This window comes from Trichoplusia ni, chromosome 15 (assembly GCF_003590095.1).
Source record: "Trichoplusia ni isolate ovarian cell line Hi5 chromosome 15, tn1, whole genome shotgun sequence".
Lineage (NCBI taxonomy): Eukaryota > Metazoa > Arthropoda > Insecta > Lepidoptera > Noctuidae > Trichoplusia > Trichoplusia ni.
In genome coordinates this window covers 9,852,949-9,869,464 of record NC_039492.1, presented here as the reverse complement: position 1 = coordinate 9,869,464, position 16,516 = coordinate 9,852,949, and the positions used below count along the sequence as shown (strand labels likewise).

The following is a 16,516-nucleotide window of genomic DNA, read 5'->3' as shown; positions in this document are numbered from 1 at the left end:
CGTTATCTGTCATACGAAATATAATGTCGTTCTTTGTTTTTGAAAACTGCGAAGGTAGCAGAAAATAACAAACACCGTATTTGTTTAGAATTACCTACGTAAAACTATTATTTTTACTTGCGTACTTCTTATCTATACACGATAGAAATAAAGTAACTTTAGTCTCAGAATCAGAACCATGGACGAGGACGACTTGAAAAAGTTTTGTCCGAATTGTTGTCAACTGTATTTAATGCAGTGTAAGTATTTAGCTATTTTTTAATTGTTCCGTACTATTTTTAGTATCAACTAGCTATCATAACTTCAAACAAATCAATCTTATGACATATTTCGTATTAACTGCGCACTGTATTTAGGCATGCGAATGTTGACCCTAACTGCCGGCTTTTTACCGGTAATGGATTAAACATGGAATGTAAACAAAAACTGATAACGAAATGTCTATTTTTGAATTTTTTTATAAATCTTACTGAGTGCGAAATAAAATGTACGGTACGTATTGGTCATTGGGCCGTGTAGGGCCGAATTTGAATTAAAAAAAAAGGTTTGTCTTTATTTTACACTAATAAAACAAAAAAATACTCTTAAACTTCATATTTATACAAGTTTAGCTTTTACTGCATACCTACAGTATATGTGGCAAAAGCTTAAATTTTATGACTACTTAAAAGGTTTATGTTATAGAAACTGTTGAAGTAAAACAAATTTATTCGAGAAATAAAAAATAATACAAATTTTGAGTCAGAATTTTTTTTATAAAGATATATTAAAAAAAAATACTGCCCACAGTTCCATAGGTAGTTTTAAATATAATGCCAATCAAAACATTATTTTTAGTCACATCATCGAAACTGAAATGCAACTGGCCGTTATTCCTGCCATGTGGCCACTCTATGTGTGAGAACTGTGTCATTAGCGTCATAAGATGTGCAGAGCCACTGGAGTGTAAGGTCTGCTTCGTAAATACAGAAGTCACAAACACGGAGGCTAAAGATTTATTGGGAAATCAATTGAAATTGCATCAAAAGTTTCCAATCAATGTTCACATGGTTGGTGAACTAACATTAAACTTTGTGAGGGTAAGTGAAGAAATACATACATTGGAATGATTTAATGTAATGTAATTGGTTGATTTTCATCCAACTTCAAAAAGGAGACGGATTTAAATTTGTCCGTTTTTATTTTAAAGGATATTTTACTTTTATTCATTGATTTACTTATTTATTTATAGACTTCCGAAGTAATCAAAAAGCAACCGGAAGAAGACCCTTTCCTTGATTTAAAAACCATATTAAAAGATGAGACTACTGAAGGTATGCAACTTAACTAAAGAAAGGAAAAAAAATAAAATTATTTTCAAACATTGTTAATTAATTAAAATTAATTATTACAGCTAATTGTTTAGAGTGTCATGAAACTACATCTAAAATGTGTAAGCAATGTGACACGGTGATGTGTGCAGCTTGCTTTAAAAGATCACATATGAACTTTGTTATTTTCAAGAACCATAAACTACAGTTAATTGGTAAGTTAACTGTATTTTTGATAAATATTTTATGTTATATAATAGTGGATGAATAAAGCACCATTGCTTTTGAGTGCATCCTCAATAATTTTAATATTAATAAAAAGGGACATTTTCTAAAAAAGATTAATTATGAATAAAATATTGCAACATTTCTATCCTCACTTTACCAGTTTTAGTAGTAAGGAATTAAATAAATTATTTGAAGCTAAACATAATTGTTTGTATTAGAAGCATCAACTGAGCCTATCAATTGCAAAGTACACAAAGAAAAGAAATTGGATTACTTCTGCAAAGATTGTAAGAAACCCATATGTATGGACTGTATGATGGTGGGTGGTGAGAAGTCGTGCAAGAACCATGATGTGGTATCCTTACAGGAGGTTGTAAGTATAAATAGTATAACATTAGAATTCAACAAAAATGCAGAAATTTTTCAAAGAAAATATCAGTCTGTGATTCCAACTGAAGGATATTTAAATTTTACTTGTAATACAAAAACCTCCCTGGTATCGTAAACTTCATGCCTTGAAAGTTTACAATCCATCTGAAAGGAGAATTGAAATAACCATTATTATACATATATTATTATACTCTTTATTATACATTATTTTTTTCTTAAGAAACTACTCCCATACATCATACTAGAATCCTTGAGTGGCGGTGGTTCTCACAAAAAATCAAGTCGCATGCAAAAGGACAGTATGCGAAGTATGCGAAGATCGAACTCCCGACAAGTGTCGCATGCACTTGGCTTCGCGTGGTGACCTCAATCACTCGGCTACCCATGCCGTCAGCGTTGTATTATGAAATCAACTATACTGTGCAGTAATCTATGTTATTATTTATTTTCAGAATGAAACATTTTTTGAAGAATTGATTGAACTATCTCCTAAAGTAGATGAGATATTTCGACGACTTACAAAGACGGCTGTTGTATGTATTTCATTATTAATAATAATACTTTAAGCACTATCAAGTAGTAAAGAAATATTATAACTGGTGTGGAGGAGAGATGCCGCTCTACGCCGTGTATTGCGCTGTCACGCTTTCACAACCATAATTATATTCCTTGCAGACTTGGTGGAACATCTAACTATGATATATAACAAATGAGTTTCTTTTTCTAGGATATCGGATATTTACTTCACAATTACGATACAGATACAGGATCACCAAATGACATTGCTAAAATAATTGATAAAGTTGATCACCACTTTTCTAAGCTCTGCTCTATAGTACAGAAACATAAAGAGGAAGTGATGAAGATAATAAAACATTTGAAAAGTTCAGAGAAAGACTCCCTTCAAAGAGCTAAAATGGAGGTTTCCAATTCTATAAAAAAAGCTAAAGGTGTTTTGAAAATGATTACAACAGCTTCTGATACATCGAAAATTAATCAGGTTTGTTTTACTTTATAGAACCTAGTAAATAAAACACATAATTGATTTCTTTTCTTCATCAAATAAATAATTGTTGTTCTGTGCATAATGTCATTATCACAAAGGAATAAGGATCGTTTTTGTACTGCAATTGTATTCTATAACAGAAAAAAAGTGTAATGATATATGTATCTCTCATTTGTAGATAAATGTACCAGCTCTTTTAGAAGAAGCAAAGAATGTAGTTGACAGTCCTTGGTATCTTAACAGGAAGGAATCAAACCACGAATCTCTAAAGTAAGTTAATGTTTACATATTGCTTGTACTATAACCAATATGATAAGCCTTATAGTTGAATACTCAGGTGTCTTAATAAAAAAATAAATTAATTGAATTTGTTAGCATTGTTAGCATCGAAATAAAAACGATGTACATTATGGCGGAAATTAACTTTAAAGCTGCAGTCTGAAAGTTCACAATTTTTTGATAAAAATAACGATAAGATCGCACGTTTTCGATGCTTAATAGTTTTTATTCAATAAGGCTCTGTCTAGAGACTAATGCACTTTATCGCAATAGTTTGGTCTTAAAACACTTTTGTGGCCTATTGATATATCTGCGCTGAGAAAATATCTCTAACACACTCTCAAATTTTGTCCCAATTTTGCCTATACTTTTTACTTTTCTACAGAGTCTTAGTAAATGAGGATCTGTGTTCATTAATCAATGACTACGTGCACTTGGAAGGGAACGTCAAGTCTCTATATAAATTGTATTCGGCGTCAGAATTAGGTGATGACATAGAGATACCGCCCCCACCACCTAATCCTGTTTACCCACCGGAATTAATAAAAGGTACACAGCATAAATTACTTAATTGCCGACTTCTAAGATTACTTATATAATTGTCCTACCAAACTGTTAAAATCTAAATGGTTTTCGTTCAACTTTCGGAAAAAAACCGTCTGTTTTAATAGGAAAAATATCAATATGTTTAAAAACAAAAAAGAAAGTTTTGTTTATCAAAATATTAGCGCCTAAAAATACTGAAAAATGCATTTCTTAAAATATCTCATTAATTTATAACGTTTATTTCCATCAGACGTAAGAACCTCAAAAAAGCCAAAAGTGGAGAAGGAAAATAGAAAAACTCCAACAGTATTCCAGAATGTACCAAAGTACCGTAGTAAGAGTGGATCTGTTTCCTCTCTCAATTCTATAGGCAGTGAGAACTCCGCTAAGAGTTACATAACTCCAAGTAAGTAACGTCATTAGGAGTAATTTGTAAAATGTAGACCATACGCGATTATTTTCAAGCCTTTAATGTTATGTATAGTCAGAGTTAAAAAAAATGTCTGTCTAGTTTTCAAAAAAATACTTATTCCATTCCTAAATAATAAACTCCATTCCTAATTCCTTTTTTAAAATTTACTAAAGTCTGCAGACAGTTGTACCCCTTGATTATATTTTCATGATGTGTGTCTATTAATTTTTTAGATAACAATTACCAGCAGCCTATTGTGCAACCAGTGTCCCCATTTGCTGAAAGCCAGCATCCACAACATCTGCGGGAGGGTAAATATAAATTTTAAATGCTGCCTTTATTTTTCCGTAACCTTTAATGTGAAGCCGTACCCATTTTTTTATGTATGCTCGAAACTTTACACGCACGGGCTTACATTTGTAATATTTGTATATTATTATACAGATAGTTTGAATTTATGCCAGGCAAATACTAAGCCTAAAACAATAAACAAATTTTCACCAATTAGGTTCGCAGGAGATTGTCTACATTTCTCATATAATGGACCCTCACAACTTCTACGTACAAAGGGCATCCTCTCAGGCCCTCATTAAAGACATGCTGAGAGAGTTTCGCAACGCTGCGTCTTTCGCTAAGCCTTCAGTCAATCATATAGTACCGGGTAAGCATACTTCAAAATGGGTCAAAATCGTAAGTGCTGCAGATCGACGCTAAATGTGGGTAGAGGCGCCTTTTAAGTAAATGTATTGTAACAAGTCGTGCTTAAGTAACGCAACACAGTGGCGCCACTACAGCTCTTCATCCCGCCAATATTTGAAAGACACTTCAAACTTAGGTTTTTGTGAATGATTCCTAATTTAGCGTTAATAGCGCTAACACACGAGCATTCATGAAGACAGTTTTGCTTGTTAACTGAGCTTGTATTTAAAAAAGATTGCATACGCAAACCCCATAATTGTGCTTTTTGGTAGAGTAGACACGGTTGTTTTATCTTTTCTAGAGAAAACCATTGGCAACCTTTACTGTCTAAGTATCCGGATGGTCTTTGAAATGTAAACTAGAGAATAGTAATCAGTTTTAAATGCCAGAATTGCGAGTTTAGAAATAGTCGAAAATGTCTGCATGCTCCTGTGAAATAATCTCTAAGTTGCGTGATTTACGAACATTATAATATTATAACAATTATATGTGCAGGTAAAACATATTTAGTATACAACAAAGTTGATAATATGTGGCAGAGGTGTCGCGTCATCGACGTTGATTTGAAAGAACCTAAAATACAGGTTTTCTGTTTCGATTTTGGAAACACTGAATGCGTGTCATTCGACAAGTGAGTAATATAAACCATATTATTGATAAGCGGTCGTTTTTGATCCAAAATCTCTTAAAAGAATGTTGAAAACGACCATGATCAAAAACTAAAGACAAATATAAAAATCACACTTGAATTTCTGGTGCTTAACCCTTTGTATTTTCAGGTTACGTCTGTTGCCTCCGTCAAAAATCCAATGTCCTTATCCTCTGGCTATCAACTGTTCTTTGGCTAACTGTGTACCAATATCTGGCGCTTGGACAAGCCACGACTCCTTCCTCATTCAGCAAATAATTGACAAGTAAGTTACATTTGCAATGATGCGGTTTGCCGTAACAGAAAATCATCAAGCGCTTATCTGTGTAAAAAAAAATTATTCCTTTTTCGCCTTTACATTTCATTTCCACCTAGAAAAGAAGCCATCGCCGCTACACCAGCCTTCAAACACAAAAATAATCATAGTCCCTAAATTTTCCACAACTATCGTATAATAAATTATATTCTTTTATTTTATTTCCACACTCATCTCTTTAAATATTTCCATTTTAGTAAACAAGCAGTAATTCACGTCCGTCGAGTGATCCCCATATCTAACGTGGATTTTAAGCTGGAGTGTGACGTCACGACTTTTGAACATGGCGTCAGCATTGCCCACGCGCTGGTATTCCATGAATGCGCTAGAATGCCGAACCCGAAAGCAAAGGTAAGTTTATGTTACACATTATTAAAAAAAATCGTGTAAAAATAGCACTTTTCGAATAACAACAAATAAGACGTACGGTTAGCAACTGAAGTTGGTTAACACAATCGGATTTTAAATACCTACTTCCATATTTATTTGTTTTGTACAAAAGGACTAAAGATTGAGAAACTAGAGATTGAGATTCTTTCATAAGATTACAAATGACGTACAGGTCGTCGTATTGAACGACTTCTCGATTAAAATGGCCGATGAATGAATGGCAATTGGATTAAATTTGAAACTATTCCTTCCTTATACTCTTAAGAATTTTACGAAGATAGTACTGTGCCAAATGCTTCAATTTCCAGTCATTCACCAGGTTATGGGAAAAAACGTCTCAGCCAACAAAAGGACCTATTATTCGAGTTACTTAACGTCTATGTATAAATAATAAATGTTGAGCATCAACTATTTGTTTCAGTATCCAGCCGTAATTAATGGAAAAGAAAAACCTAAACTGTACATGAGCAACAACGATTTCCAATGTGAATCCAAAGAATCAGTGATTATTACACATGTTATCAGCCCAGATAACTTCTTCGTAAGAAAAGTAAGAGATTTATTTTAGAGATTACTAATATATATAAAAAAATATCGAACTTAATTTGATGAATTGTAATTATTTACAGCAACATCTGCAAGATATATATGAGAAATTGACTGAAGATTTGGAACAGGAATACAGTTTAGCTTCCAATGTTGGAACTGTTTATTTACCAGAAATAGGTATTAACTTGTCATTCTTACAATTTTAACTGGAAAATAAAAATTTTCGATCTCACTCCCGTCATCATTAATTTCATTTTCTTAATATTGAGAGAAATTTTGAGAATACTGATTTGCTTGTTACCATGCATGTGTAAGAAAGATCGTCATTGGTAAAAACACTTATATTTTTGCGTATGATAACTCTGCAACATTGTTAACACTAAAAAAAATATGATTGCGGCAGTAAGGAATTTAAATAATTGTGTCGCGAGGGTTTACACAAACATACAAATCACATGCACAATGACACCCATAATTCAGAACAAGCATTCGTGGATCGCACAAATGCTTGTTCTACGCGGGGATCCAACCTGCGACACGTCGCGCAGAGCGGGTTTAGCGTGGTGACCTTAACCACTCGGCTATCCGTGCAGTCATAATCCGTAACACTTGTGCTTTAGCAACTTACTTTAGGTTCAGAACAACGTATGTGATGATGTCCGCGTGTATTATTAATGTCGGTGTTGTGTAGGCATGGCGTGCGCGGTGTGCGTGGAGCAGGCGGGCGCGGGGGGCGGCGGGGGCGGGCGCTGGGCGCGCGGCGAGGTGCGCGCGCTGGCGGGGCGCGGGCGCGCGCGCGTGCTGCTGCCGGACTGCGGGCGCGCGCTGCTGCCGCACTGGCGACAGCTGCGCTATCTGCGGCACAAGCACACCACGCTCAGCGCACTGGTGAGCACGTCACTAATAATAAGCTTCCTCGTACTTTCTACCTGATAACCAATTTACAGATTTTGAAAAAAAAAAAACTCATTTCAACTATTTTTTTTATGTATGTACACGAAATAATCAGAGATTGCTAAACCGATTCGCCTACGTGCTTTTTTTATCGTTAAAATGTTGACTCCGGGGCCCAGTAGTTTTTTATGAACATAATTATTATCGAATTTCCATGTAGTTATTAATCCTCATCAACTATAATGAATCGATAACTGTCTCTCTTAAGGTTGATATAAGAAGTTAAAACTAAATGACTATTATTTTATTTATATAATATAATAATTTTGACCATGAATTTAATTTTCAAACAAAGTGCTAATATTTTTGTCTTATTCTCTATATTATTGTAATAAATCTAAAATTTTGAAATAATAAATACAATAAATACTCCTTATAACAGGCAACGGAATGCCACTTAGCCGGCATCACACCATACAATAAGAAATGGAGCACCGCCTCGGTTGACCTCCTCCAACAGTATGAAGGTAGGGTATTGGAGTTACAAGTGGAAGAGAATCGCAGCAGGGACTACCGCAGCCGGGGATCTGTCGGCGTCACACTGTACGATACACAAGACCCAGATAATATTGTTTGTATTAACAATGAAATGATCAGACACAAGTTTGCAATCACTTTTGGGTAAGTTTGAAACTTTTTTTGCTTTAAAACGACTCGTATATTCCTTCGAAAATATTAATATACTTTACTAGTTTACTCAGTTAACTTATAGACAATGTCATACTTTAATAAAAAGCCAAAACTCACATGTTTACAGAGTTTACATGTTCAACAAAGATCTTGTAGAAGAACTAGTCGTAACAAATAAGTCACCATTGCATAAACCAGCGCCACCTAAACCGAAGGCAGAAAAAATAACAATATTAAGGCGAAATAATATAGAAAATAAAGTAGAACTCGACACTAGCAACGAATTAGAGGCTAAAGACAAAGGCCCTCTGAAGCTAGAAGCTAAAATATTACATTATCAGTCACCCTCACACATTTATGTTTCACTCGCTCAATACAAAAAGTCATATGATGAGCTGTTCGCAAAAATACAAGAGTATTACGCAAAGAATAACCCAATTAAAGAAGATTGGAAAGTGGGTGAGAACTGTTGCGCCCCGTGCGTCCAATCAAAAACATGGCGCCGTGCTGTCATTATAGAGCTTGAGAACGAAAAGGCTAAACTATTTTACAGTGATTTTGCAGTCATTGAGATCATTCCAAAATCTAGTTTAAGAGAATTACCTCCAGAATTTACCTCGCTTGGCAATGCCGCGATGAAATGCCACTTACACGGTATCATGCCCGCCGTCGGTCAAGACTGGCCATCGCTCACTAAAGAATATTTAAAAGAACTTCTTGATGCATACAGGCGGATATTTATTACAATTCAAGGCAACTTTACTGATAATAGTATGCCTATTGAGATTTGGGTGTATCACACGACGCAAGGAAGTGCTTTGGAAGCCAACAAGTCGGAATGGAGATGCTTGAACAGGAAAATTGTGGAACAAGGACTTGGAGTACCTGATAAGGCACAGGTAAGACTGATACTATTAAAGCGGTTTGCAAGAGCGACACTATCTAAGTAAGAGAGAGTCCTTCCATGTCAATCAAGCCTCTGCCTTATTTATATTATTAAAATCCATATTCTTATTCCAGGTTACATCTGAAAAGAAAGTGGAAGATCTTGGTGAGACACTGTCTTTTCTGAACATAACGGGATCAGTTAATGATTGGCTCCAGCTGGACCCAATGCCAATGGTGCCATTAAAATCATTAATTGAGAATAAAACAGATGACAATAATGATAGAATCACACCCGTCTCAATCAGTGATGGTGAAGAGAGCACTAGAGCTAAGCAGGAATCATCCAATGTTATGTACATAACTGACTGGCTGCCGCCAGAACCGCTGCCTTGCAAGGAGTTCACTGCACTCCCAACGTAAGTATTGCGCTACCTGCCAAAATAGATTTTCGATCATACAATAATCAATATATACATACTTTTTATAATCCCAAGTGTATTAAAGAAGAAAGAAACATAATAATGCATGACTTGGCAATTTCAAAGTCTTCATATAAAACCCAACATCAAATTGTGTTTATTTCTTCTTTCCAGCTACATAGACAACAACGGTATTATTTACTTACACGATGTGTCGCAAAATGATACACTGGACCTTATTCGTAAAGCGTTGGACGTTCGCTTCAAGAAACCAGATCCGAAAGCTCGGTACAACACATGGACTGCCGGCGAACCATGCGTTGCATTGTTCTTCCTCGACAGTCGCTACTACAGAGGCCGAGTCTTAAAAGTCAATAAAGAAAACTCCACTTGCCTTATACATTACATTGACTACGGTAACGAAGAATTGTGTTCCTTTGAAAACCTTAGAAAAAGCGTTCCTCTTCATCAAATACCAACACAAGCTCATAAATGTGTTCTGAACCGCATCCATCCCATCGGTAAACAATGGGATAGACAAACACTAGACTACATACATAAGTCTGTGGTGGAAAAACAATGTCACGTGCAAGTAAGTGGGGAAGAAGTTAATGGTGTCACACCCATAGAATTGAAATTTGATAAACTTTGGATCAACGATCATTTAGTTGACTTCGAAATGGCAGAATACTCGGACGGAACGCAGGCTCTTGTCAGGAAGTTCGCGCCTTCCAACCATAGCAATAATATGAAGAATGAAAATTTGGAAATTGAAACAGATGTTGATGAAAAGGATTCTACCATTAACAACAATTATATTTCATACTCAAACGACATTCCGGAAGAGTTCACGTGTAATATTACGATCATAAATGACATAAATACATTACAACTGAATTTAATCTTGGACGACGAAGCTACTAGAGTTTATGAAGACATGTTTGATGCCCTGCAGACTGAGAGTCCTCACATGACGCCACTGGAGGGTATATTCGAAAATAAAGCTTGTGTCGCTATTTTCCCTGAAGACGGTCGCTGGTATCGAGCGTCTATTCTACAATATAGCGAAGCTAAGAACCTTGTCAAAGTAAAATACGTTGATTACGGTAATATCGAAGTCGTATCTCGCAATGACACAAGAGAAATCGGTGAAGAATGGGTTAAGCTCCCGCCCGCCACTGTGTCTGCTAAATTGTATGGAGTAAAAGTAAACCCAGAGATAAAAACTAGTGTAGTGACAGAAGCTTACACTAAAACCTTCTTAGATCAAGGTCCATTTCATGCAAAGTTGATATGCCATGATACCGTCCCATTTGTGGAGTTAAGGAAGGACAACAAAGAATTGTTATACAAAAACCTTATCGAAGACAATATTTTTATTCAAAGTGAATAAGTCAAACTAGTTTTCCTTTTTTAATTATTTGTTTCTTCGTTAGTTAACTAAAAGTTAATAATATTTTTTATATCCTACTCAAATAAATGATTACCGTTATTATGTGTTTTTAATTATGGCCCTAAAATACTCATGTGATTCATCTATGTACTTTGGCACATGTTAACCACTAGCCTCGGGACGATAGGTATTGATTAGTGGTAATGGGCATACTTAGCCGCACTTAGGCTCAAACTCGGCCCATTATGCGTGGGGTGGCTTTAGAGCCTGTCAGTCCAGCCATCCCAACCCCCTCCAGAAGCGCAGAAGTCACCTGGAACGTTCACAGGCCTCTGCGATGAAGCTCGGTGTACCGAGGTACCCGCCCGGTAGTCTGCGACCCCCGTGCACTGGCGCTAGGCGATAAGGACATTGAGAGAGTGAAGTGAAGGGCGTTTTCTGCTGAAGCAATTGCCGCACTCTATTTTCACGTGCTCTCGACTCTTTTCAGGGCCTTAAGCAGTGGGTTCATTTCACGCAAAGCTCGTACCTTCTTGTTCAATATACCAATACTAGGATGCTGATAGGACTGCTTCGCTTCTGGAGTGCATCAGGCAAGTTTGCAGAAATGCACGTCTTTTACTTTTGTGCATTAATGCATATAAGATTCTCATTCCCGGGGCACAGGGTGCGAGCCATTTGCTTAGCCGGAACTCGTACGGAACCTGTAGTTTCGCGAGACCGATTCGCAAATGACCGTTTTAATCTTTATCTTAAAACAATGTATTATTCTTATATGTTTATAATTTGAACCTTAATAATAATTCGCGTGTTCAATAATCATCTTTATCGATCGTAAACCGTTTTCCTTTTTCGAAGGTATCTAAAAATTGGAGTTTGAGTCGTGAAAAAATCGTGTGTTATATCCAGTATTATATAAATTGCCCAGTAGTTTATTAAAAAGTTGTTACTAACAGGACAATAAAGAAAAAAAGGAAAATAATAAGATTCTTATGATTCACAAACATCTTATAATTAGGAATTCCAAGTTGCTATTTTCCCGTTACATATATTATTACGTCGCCTCCTGTGTGCAATTACGCAATTCATTTTACCTCATAGTTATCTTGATTAAGAAAAATAGCAATAAAACGATATCAATTTTAATTTCGACGTTTGCCTATATCTGATGTTTAAAATTCAAAAGAAATGTTGTGTGCATATTGACAAGTTTTATCTGAGAATCGGACAACATCTATTTTTCATACGCCTATTTTTTATGTATTACCCAGAAATCATTAATATGGCAAAACGACGTTTTCTGGGACAGCTAGCATTGTTATATGTACTTATAATCTCAATTATAATGTTAATAACATGATACATGTCATATTAGTAGCTTTCGTATGAACATACAGTGAACATATTAACCGGGACTTTTCTAATCAATTTTCTTTTCCATTGCTTACGATAAAGGCTGTACACTTGTAAGACTTAAAATTAAGTAGAAAGAGTAACTGTCCTGTGTTCTCCCTTAACTAGAGACGACAGTATACAAAAAATATGTGAACAATAAAATATAAAAAATGATTTTTGAAATTGATTGGTGGCAAAGTTATGTGCCCGAGTTTAAACATTATGTTCAACACAACGAAAGAGAAGGAGGTGGATTAAAAAAAGTTTTTATTAAATTATGTGCCTATTTATTGATATTAAAAAAAGACGATATTGACATAATAACTGCCGTTTCAAATTCTCAACAAATATAAAATAATATATTTCGTTGCAGCTTGTATGGTAAAAACATTTCTTTATCAAAAGCACCAGAAACGACTATTAATTTGCTAACACCCGAGTTCTAATTTATTTAAGCTGTTGACTTAGCCTTTTTTTGTTTTAAACTACGTACATACTGATCTATTCCGTTTTGAAACGCAGGGTTCATTATCATGTTCATGAAGTTCTTAAGATTCTGTTCACGGTTTCCCTTGAAATCAGTAATGAAGTCCTTTCTGAGAGACAGTTTAGTTTGATTTCTAACAGCCGGTACTATGTTGTCGTGTAACTTTATGAAGTTTTTACACCTTTGTACGGCATCCGTTTTGTCTGTTGCTACTTCATCAATAAGTCCCACCTGGAAAATATTTATTTTTATTTCGAGTCTAACATTTTTGTTAATGAGTAGGTATTTAATTATTGGCTTGATTCTCAACCATCAAATCACACACGTATAAAAAGACTTGTTGGAACAAGCGTTCGTGGATCACACGTATACCTTCTATTCTATTTGCGCCATGCGGGGATCGAACCCGCAACACGTCGTGCTGTGGGTCTGCCTTTTTTTTTATTGGTGAGTAATATTCAGAGTCTTAAGGGACTTTAGTCACCTAGCCATCAATGTTATTGGATTTGAATTCGCAGTCATGACGTACAGCATTCTTAATGAGACAAGGATCCTGGGCCCCGATTCTGCTATTTACAATAGCCGATGAATGAATGACCTTGAGTGTACCGTCCCGTACTGAATTTCCACTTATTGTGTAGAAAAATGTTTAAGAGAATACGAACATTGTCAAAAAATGTTATGACAAACTTCATTCATTCATCGGCCATTGAATTCAATCCATAGCAGAATTGGCGCCCTGTAAACCACACTTTATAAATGGCTTGGCTACGAACCTTCACAGCTTGTTCCGCGGAGAACATGTGAGATGTAGTGAGTGCATACTCAGTGTTCCGCTTTCCCATGATCCTGGTCATAAGTTCGGCTATCCATTGGGCGGGTGAGATACCAACTGCGGTATCGTTGAGACCGATCTTAGCTTTACCTGTCGTCATAGTACGGTAGTCTAGAGCTAAGGCTACTACACAAGCGCCTGCACCGGAGTAACCCTGAAAAACGATTTTATTTATAACACTGGGAACATTTACATATGGGCTGAATTGAATACCTGGCAATATTGGGGAAATAAGGTGATATTGAAACTAATAATAATATATTTGCAGTGTCTTTTACAATGTCGACGTAGTTAACTGCAAATAACTTACGTTAATTGCAGCTGTCGTAACAATACTAGAAGAGAATAATTTTAAAATAATATCAAACATAGAACTGCTGAATTCTTCTAATCTCTTTATTTCTGGGTTATGTAATTCCATTAAGTCCATGCCCGCTGAGAAGACTGTTGGAGACGCCTGCAAACAAGCACACATTACTCAGACGTTTTGGTCCAATAGAAGATAGTACTTAGAGTTTTTTTTTCGTGGAACTTGGTGCAGTTGTGCTTGACCAACGCTTCAACCACTTTGCCGGCTCTCGCACTAATGCAATTAAGTCGACGTGTTCACTCAATATATTTTTATGAATTTATCACCAACATTTCACTAAACCAAGGGGTGTCGTGTTGCCCAGGTAACTGGGTTGAGGAGGTCAGATAGGCAGTCGCTCCTTGTAAAACACTGGTACTCTGCTAAAACCGGTTGGACTGGTAGCCGACCCCAACATAGTTGGGAAAAGGCTAGGCCGATAATGATTTCACTAAACAGATAAACTATGTATACTAAGCAGCCGCTACACATCGACAGACTACAAATTCAATTCAAAATACTATATTTCGGAGAATAAAAGTATGAATAGAATTTTATCTATTTAAACTGAATTTAACAAAAAAAAACACTTACCGAAGTCAGAATCATGCCTTTACATTTATCCTTCTCCAAGTCAGAGACTGAATCGTGGATCGCTCTCATTAATTCAACATTAAGGCTGTTAACTGGAGCTCGTTGCATTTGGACGGTAGCGATACCTTCTTTGTCTATAGACAGCTCAACTAGCGGCCTTCCTGGCGCCGAGGACAGACATCTTGTCTTAACAGCAACTCTTGCGACTTCTTTGGACACTTTTCGCCAATGCAACATAATGAAAGTCTGTGCCTTCGATTTAAAAAAAAATGCGATCTAATAAAGTTCTAAAATTTTTAAAAATCTTAACGTCAGTTGTCACTTGTCTACGCTTAGTTCTATGAATGCTGTGAGATGTTAGAAGCAATGCTTTATAAGGTTTCAGGTCAGACTATCCTTGTTTACATTTCCAATTCTTAATTAAAACAATATCCTCGACTCGGTGACTGCGGAAAACACATTGAGCGGGTTTGTTTATAAAGCTCGCAGCGGGAAAAACGTGTGTCGCTTAATATCCGAAACAAATTGAACTACTGTTAAATATGAACCTGCTGTTAAGGAAGAATATCCATTACATCTACCGAACAAAGAGCTGTGATATCTAGGCAAATATTTTTTTTTCTTCTGATATAAATCACATAACATAAGTAATTTAACCCATGAGAGTTGAGCTACTTTAAAAGAACAGTTTTTTTTCAACCTACATATCTTTATTTATAGCTATACCTTAGGCGTAATAATCTTCTTTTGATTCACGGGAAACGTCACTAGAGAGAGCCGTACTATTTAAGGGTCACGATACACGGGGACACAGGTCAAACTTATCTGTATCTTTTAAACTATGGTTCGACTTTCACTATGGTTTCCACGATCCACTGAAAATCTAAAGTGTTACTGTCTTTAATAACGAAATTCTTGTTTGGGGAATCCTATATCAGTAATTTCTCTAGTCGCGTACAACAGATATCTTATCTTACTTAAAGACATCTAAAGGACGAAACCGATATAAGCGATATCTTGTAACTACACAATATCTTGCTAATTATTGCCATTGATAAATAGCAATCACCGCACTATATGAATCTCTGTATTCAGAACAACGGTCTGTCGTTACTTTACACGCAACACAGTACGTTTCACGTCGCGTAAACCACACACGCACATAAATAATCGCGATCATTATTGTTACGACAGCAATGCTTCTCAAACTCAGGATAAACGTAAAACACCCTTTGAACAGACTAATATATATTATAACGTACGTTCTTATAATATACCTACATGATAAAAACGTCATACAAGTAAGTAAGTATAATTGGTGAACGTTTGGGACGGTCTCGAGCGTTATTTTTATTCACGATTGTGCATCTTGGATTTTTTAATATATCAATGGGATAAAGGCGTTAGTGGTTGTTTCTTGATGGTTGACTTTTAATCAATATGAAACCAGATGCAGGTACAGAAATATTTAAACGCGATCTAATATTCTAGTAGGACTTTAAACACGTTCTAAATTAATATAATGTATCGCTTAAGGCATACTAAGACCTAAACTGGTCAACAATTTGTTTTTTAATCCATTCAAAGAATTTATTGTTTTACAGTGTAGTACGAATTTTTGAGCAAGTAATTTAATTTTAATTTAAAAGAAGACATACTTTTTTAATCTAGGAGAAGGGGCCGGGGTTTTTTGATCGGTGGAAGACCGACATATCCCCAAGCCGTGCCCTCGGCGTGAGTTGAAGTAATTAGCGTTTCACCCCGGAAAAAGGGGCCTTTATCCTATCCTATTATCCTA

The 16,516-nt window shown here is 35.8% G+C and overlaps 2 protein-coding genes across 3 annotated transcripts; one reads left to right on the top strand and one right to left on the bottom strand.

Moving 5' to 3' along the window:
* The first annotated feature begins 12 nt into the window (after positions 1-12).
* On the top strand, positions 13-11,093 carry LOC113501329. The gene is made up of 22 exons (XM_026882452.1): positions 13-239; positions 838-1,079; positions 1,232-1,313; positions 1,394-1,525; positions 1,757-1,911; positions 2,381-2,461; positions 2,656-2,928; positions 3,113-3,204; positions 3,599-3,762; positions 4,010-4,165; positions 4,405-4,482; positions 4,680-4,832; positions 5,366-5,501; positions 5,650-5,784; positions 6,033-6,186; positions 6,647-6,775; positions 6,855-6,951; positions 7,466-7,662; positions 8,111-8,349; positions 8,486-9,257; positions 9,379-9,662; positions 9,840-11,093. The coding sequence occupies exons 1-22, from the start codon at positions 179-181 to the stop codon at positions 11,056-11,058; spliced, it is 5,031 nt and encodes a 1,676-aa protein (XP_026738253.1). The 5' UTR covers positions 13-178; the 3' UTR covers positions 11,059-11,093.
* Positions 11,094-12,717: 1,624 nt separating this feature from the next.
* LOC113501327 (enoyl-CoA delta isomerase 1, mitochondrial-like) lies at positions 12,718-15,870 on the bottom strand. Of its 2 annotated transcripts, none has more exons than XM_026882449.1 (5): positions 15,445-15,870; positions 14,719-14,970; positions 14,086-14,232; positions 13,717-13,929; positions 12,718-13,171 (listed from the first exon to the last, which is right to left on the bottom strand). In XM_026882449.1, exons 2-5 carry the CDS (start codon positions 14,953-14,955, stop codon positions 12,905-12,907), a joined length of 864 nt encoding a protein of 287 aa, XP_026738250.1. In that variant the 5' UTR covers positions 14,956-14,970; positions 15,445-15,870; the 3' UTR covers positions 12,718-12,904. The 2 variants fall into 2 exon arrangements, with proteins under 2 accessions (XP_026738250.1, XP_026738249.1); XM_026882448.1 differs by having other exon boundaries at positions 14,719-15,005; positions 15,445-15,869.
* Positions 15,871-16,516: the final 646 nt, after the last annotated feature.

What these genes read in the sequence shown, in the direction of transcription:
- LOC113501329 (XM_026882452.1), top strand. Translation starts at nt 179, where the DNA reads ATGGACGAGGACGACTTGAAAAAGTTTTGTCCGAATTGTTGTCAACTG. An exon ending in AAAAGATGAGACTACTGAAG is followed by an intron (nt 1,314 to 1,393) that starts GTATGCAACTTA and finishes TAATTATTACAG; the next exon opens with CTAATTGTTTAGAGTGTCAT. An exon ending in AAGTTTGCAATCACTTTTGG is followed by an intron (nt 8,350 to 8,485) that starts GTAAGTTTGAAA and finishes ACATGTTTACAG; the next exon opens with AGTTTACATGTTCAACAAAG.
- LOC113501327 (XM_026882449.1), bottom strand. Translation starts at nt 14,955, where the DNA reads ATGTTGCATTGGCGAAAAGTGTCCAAAGAAGTCGCAAGAGTTGCTGTT. An exon ending in TTACGACAGCTGCAATTAAC is followed by an intron (nt 13,930 to 14,085) that starts GTAAGTTATTTG and finishes ATCGTTTTTCAG; the next exon opens with GGTTACTCCGGTGCAGGCGC. An exon ending in CCGCGGAACAAGCTGTGAAG is followed by an intron (nt 13,172 to 13,716) that starts GTTCGTAGCCAA and finishes AATATTTTCCAG; the next exon opens with GTGGGACTTATTGATGAAGT.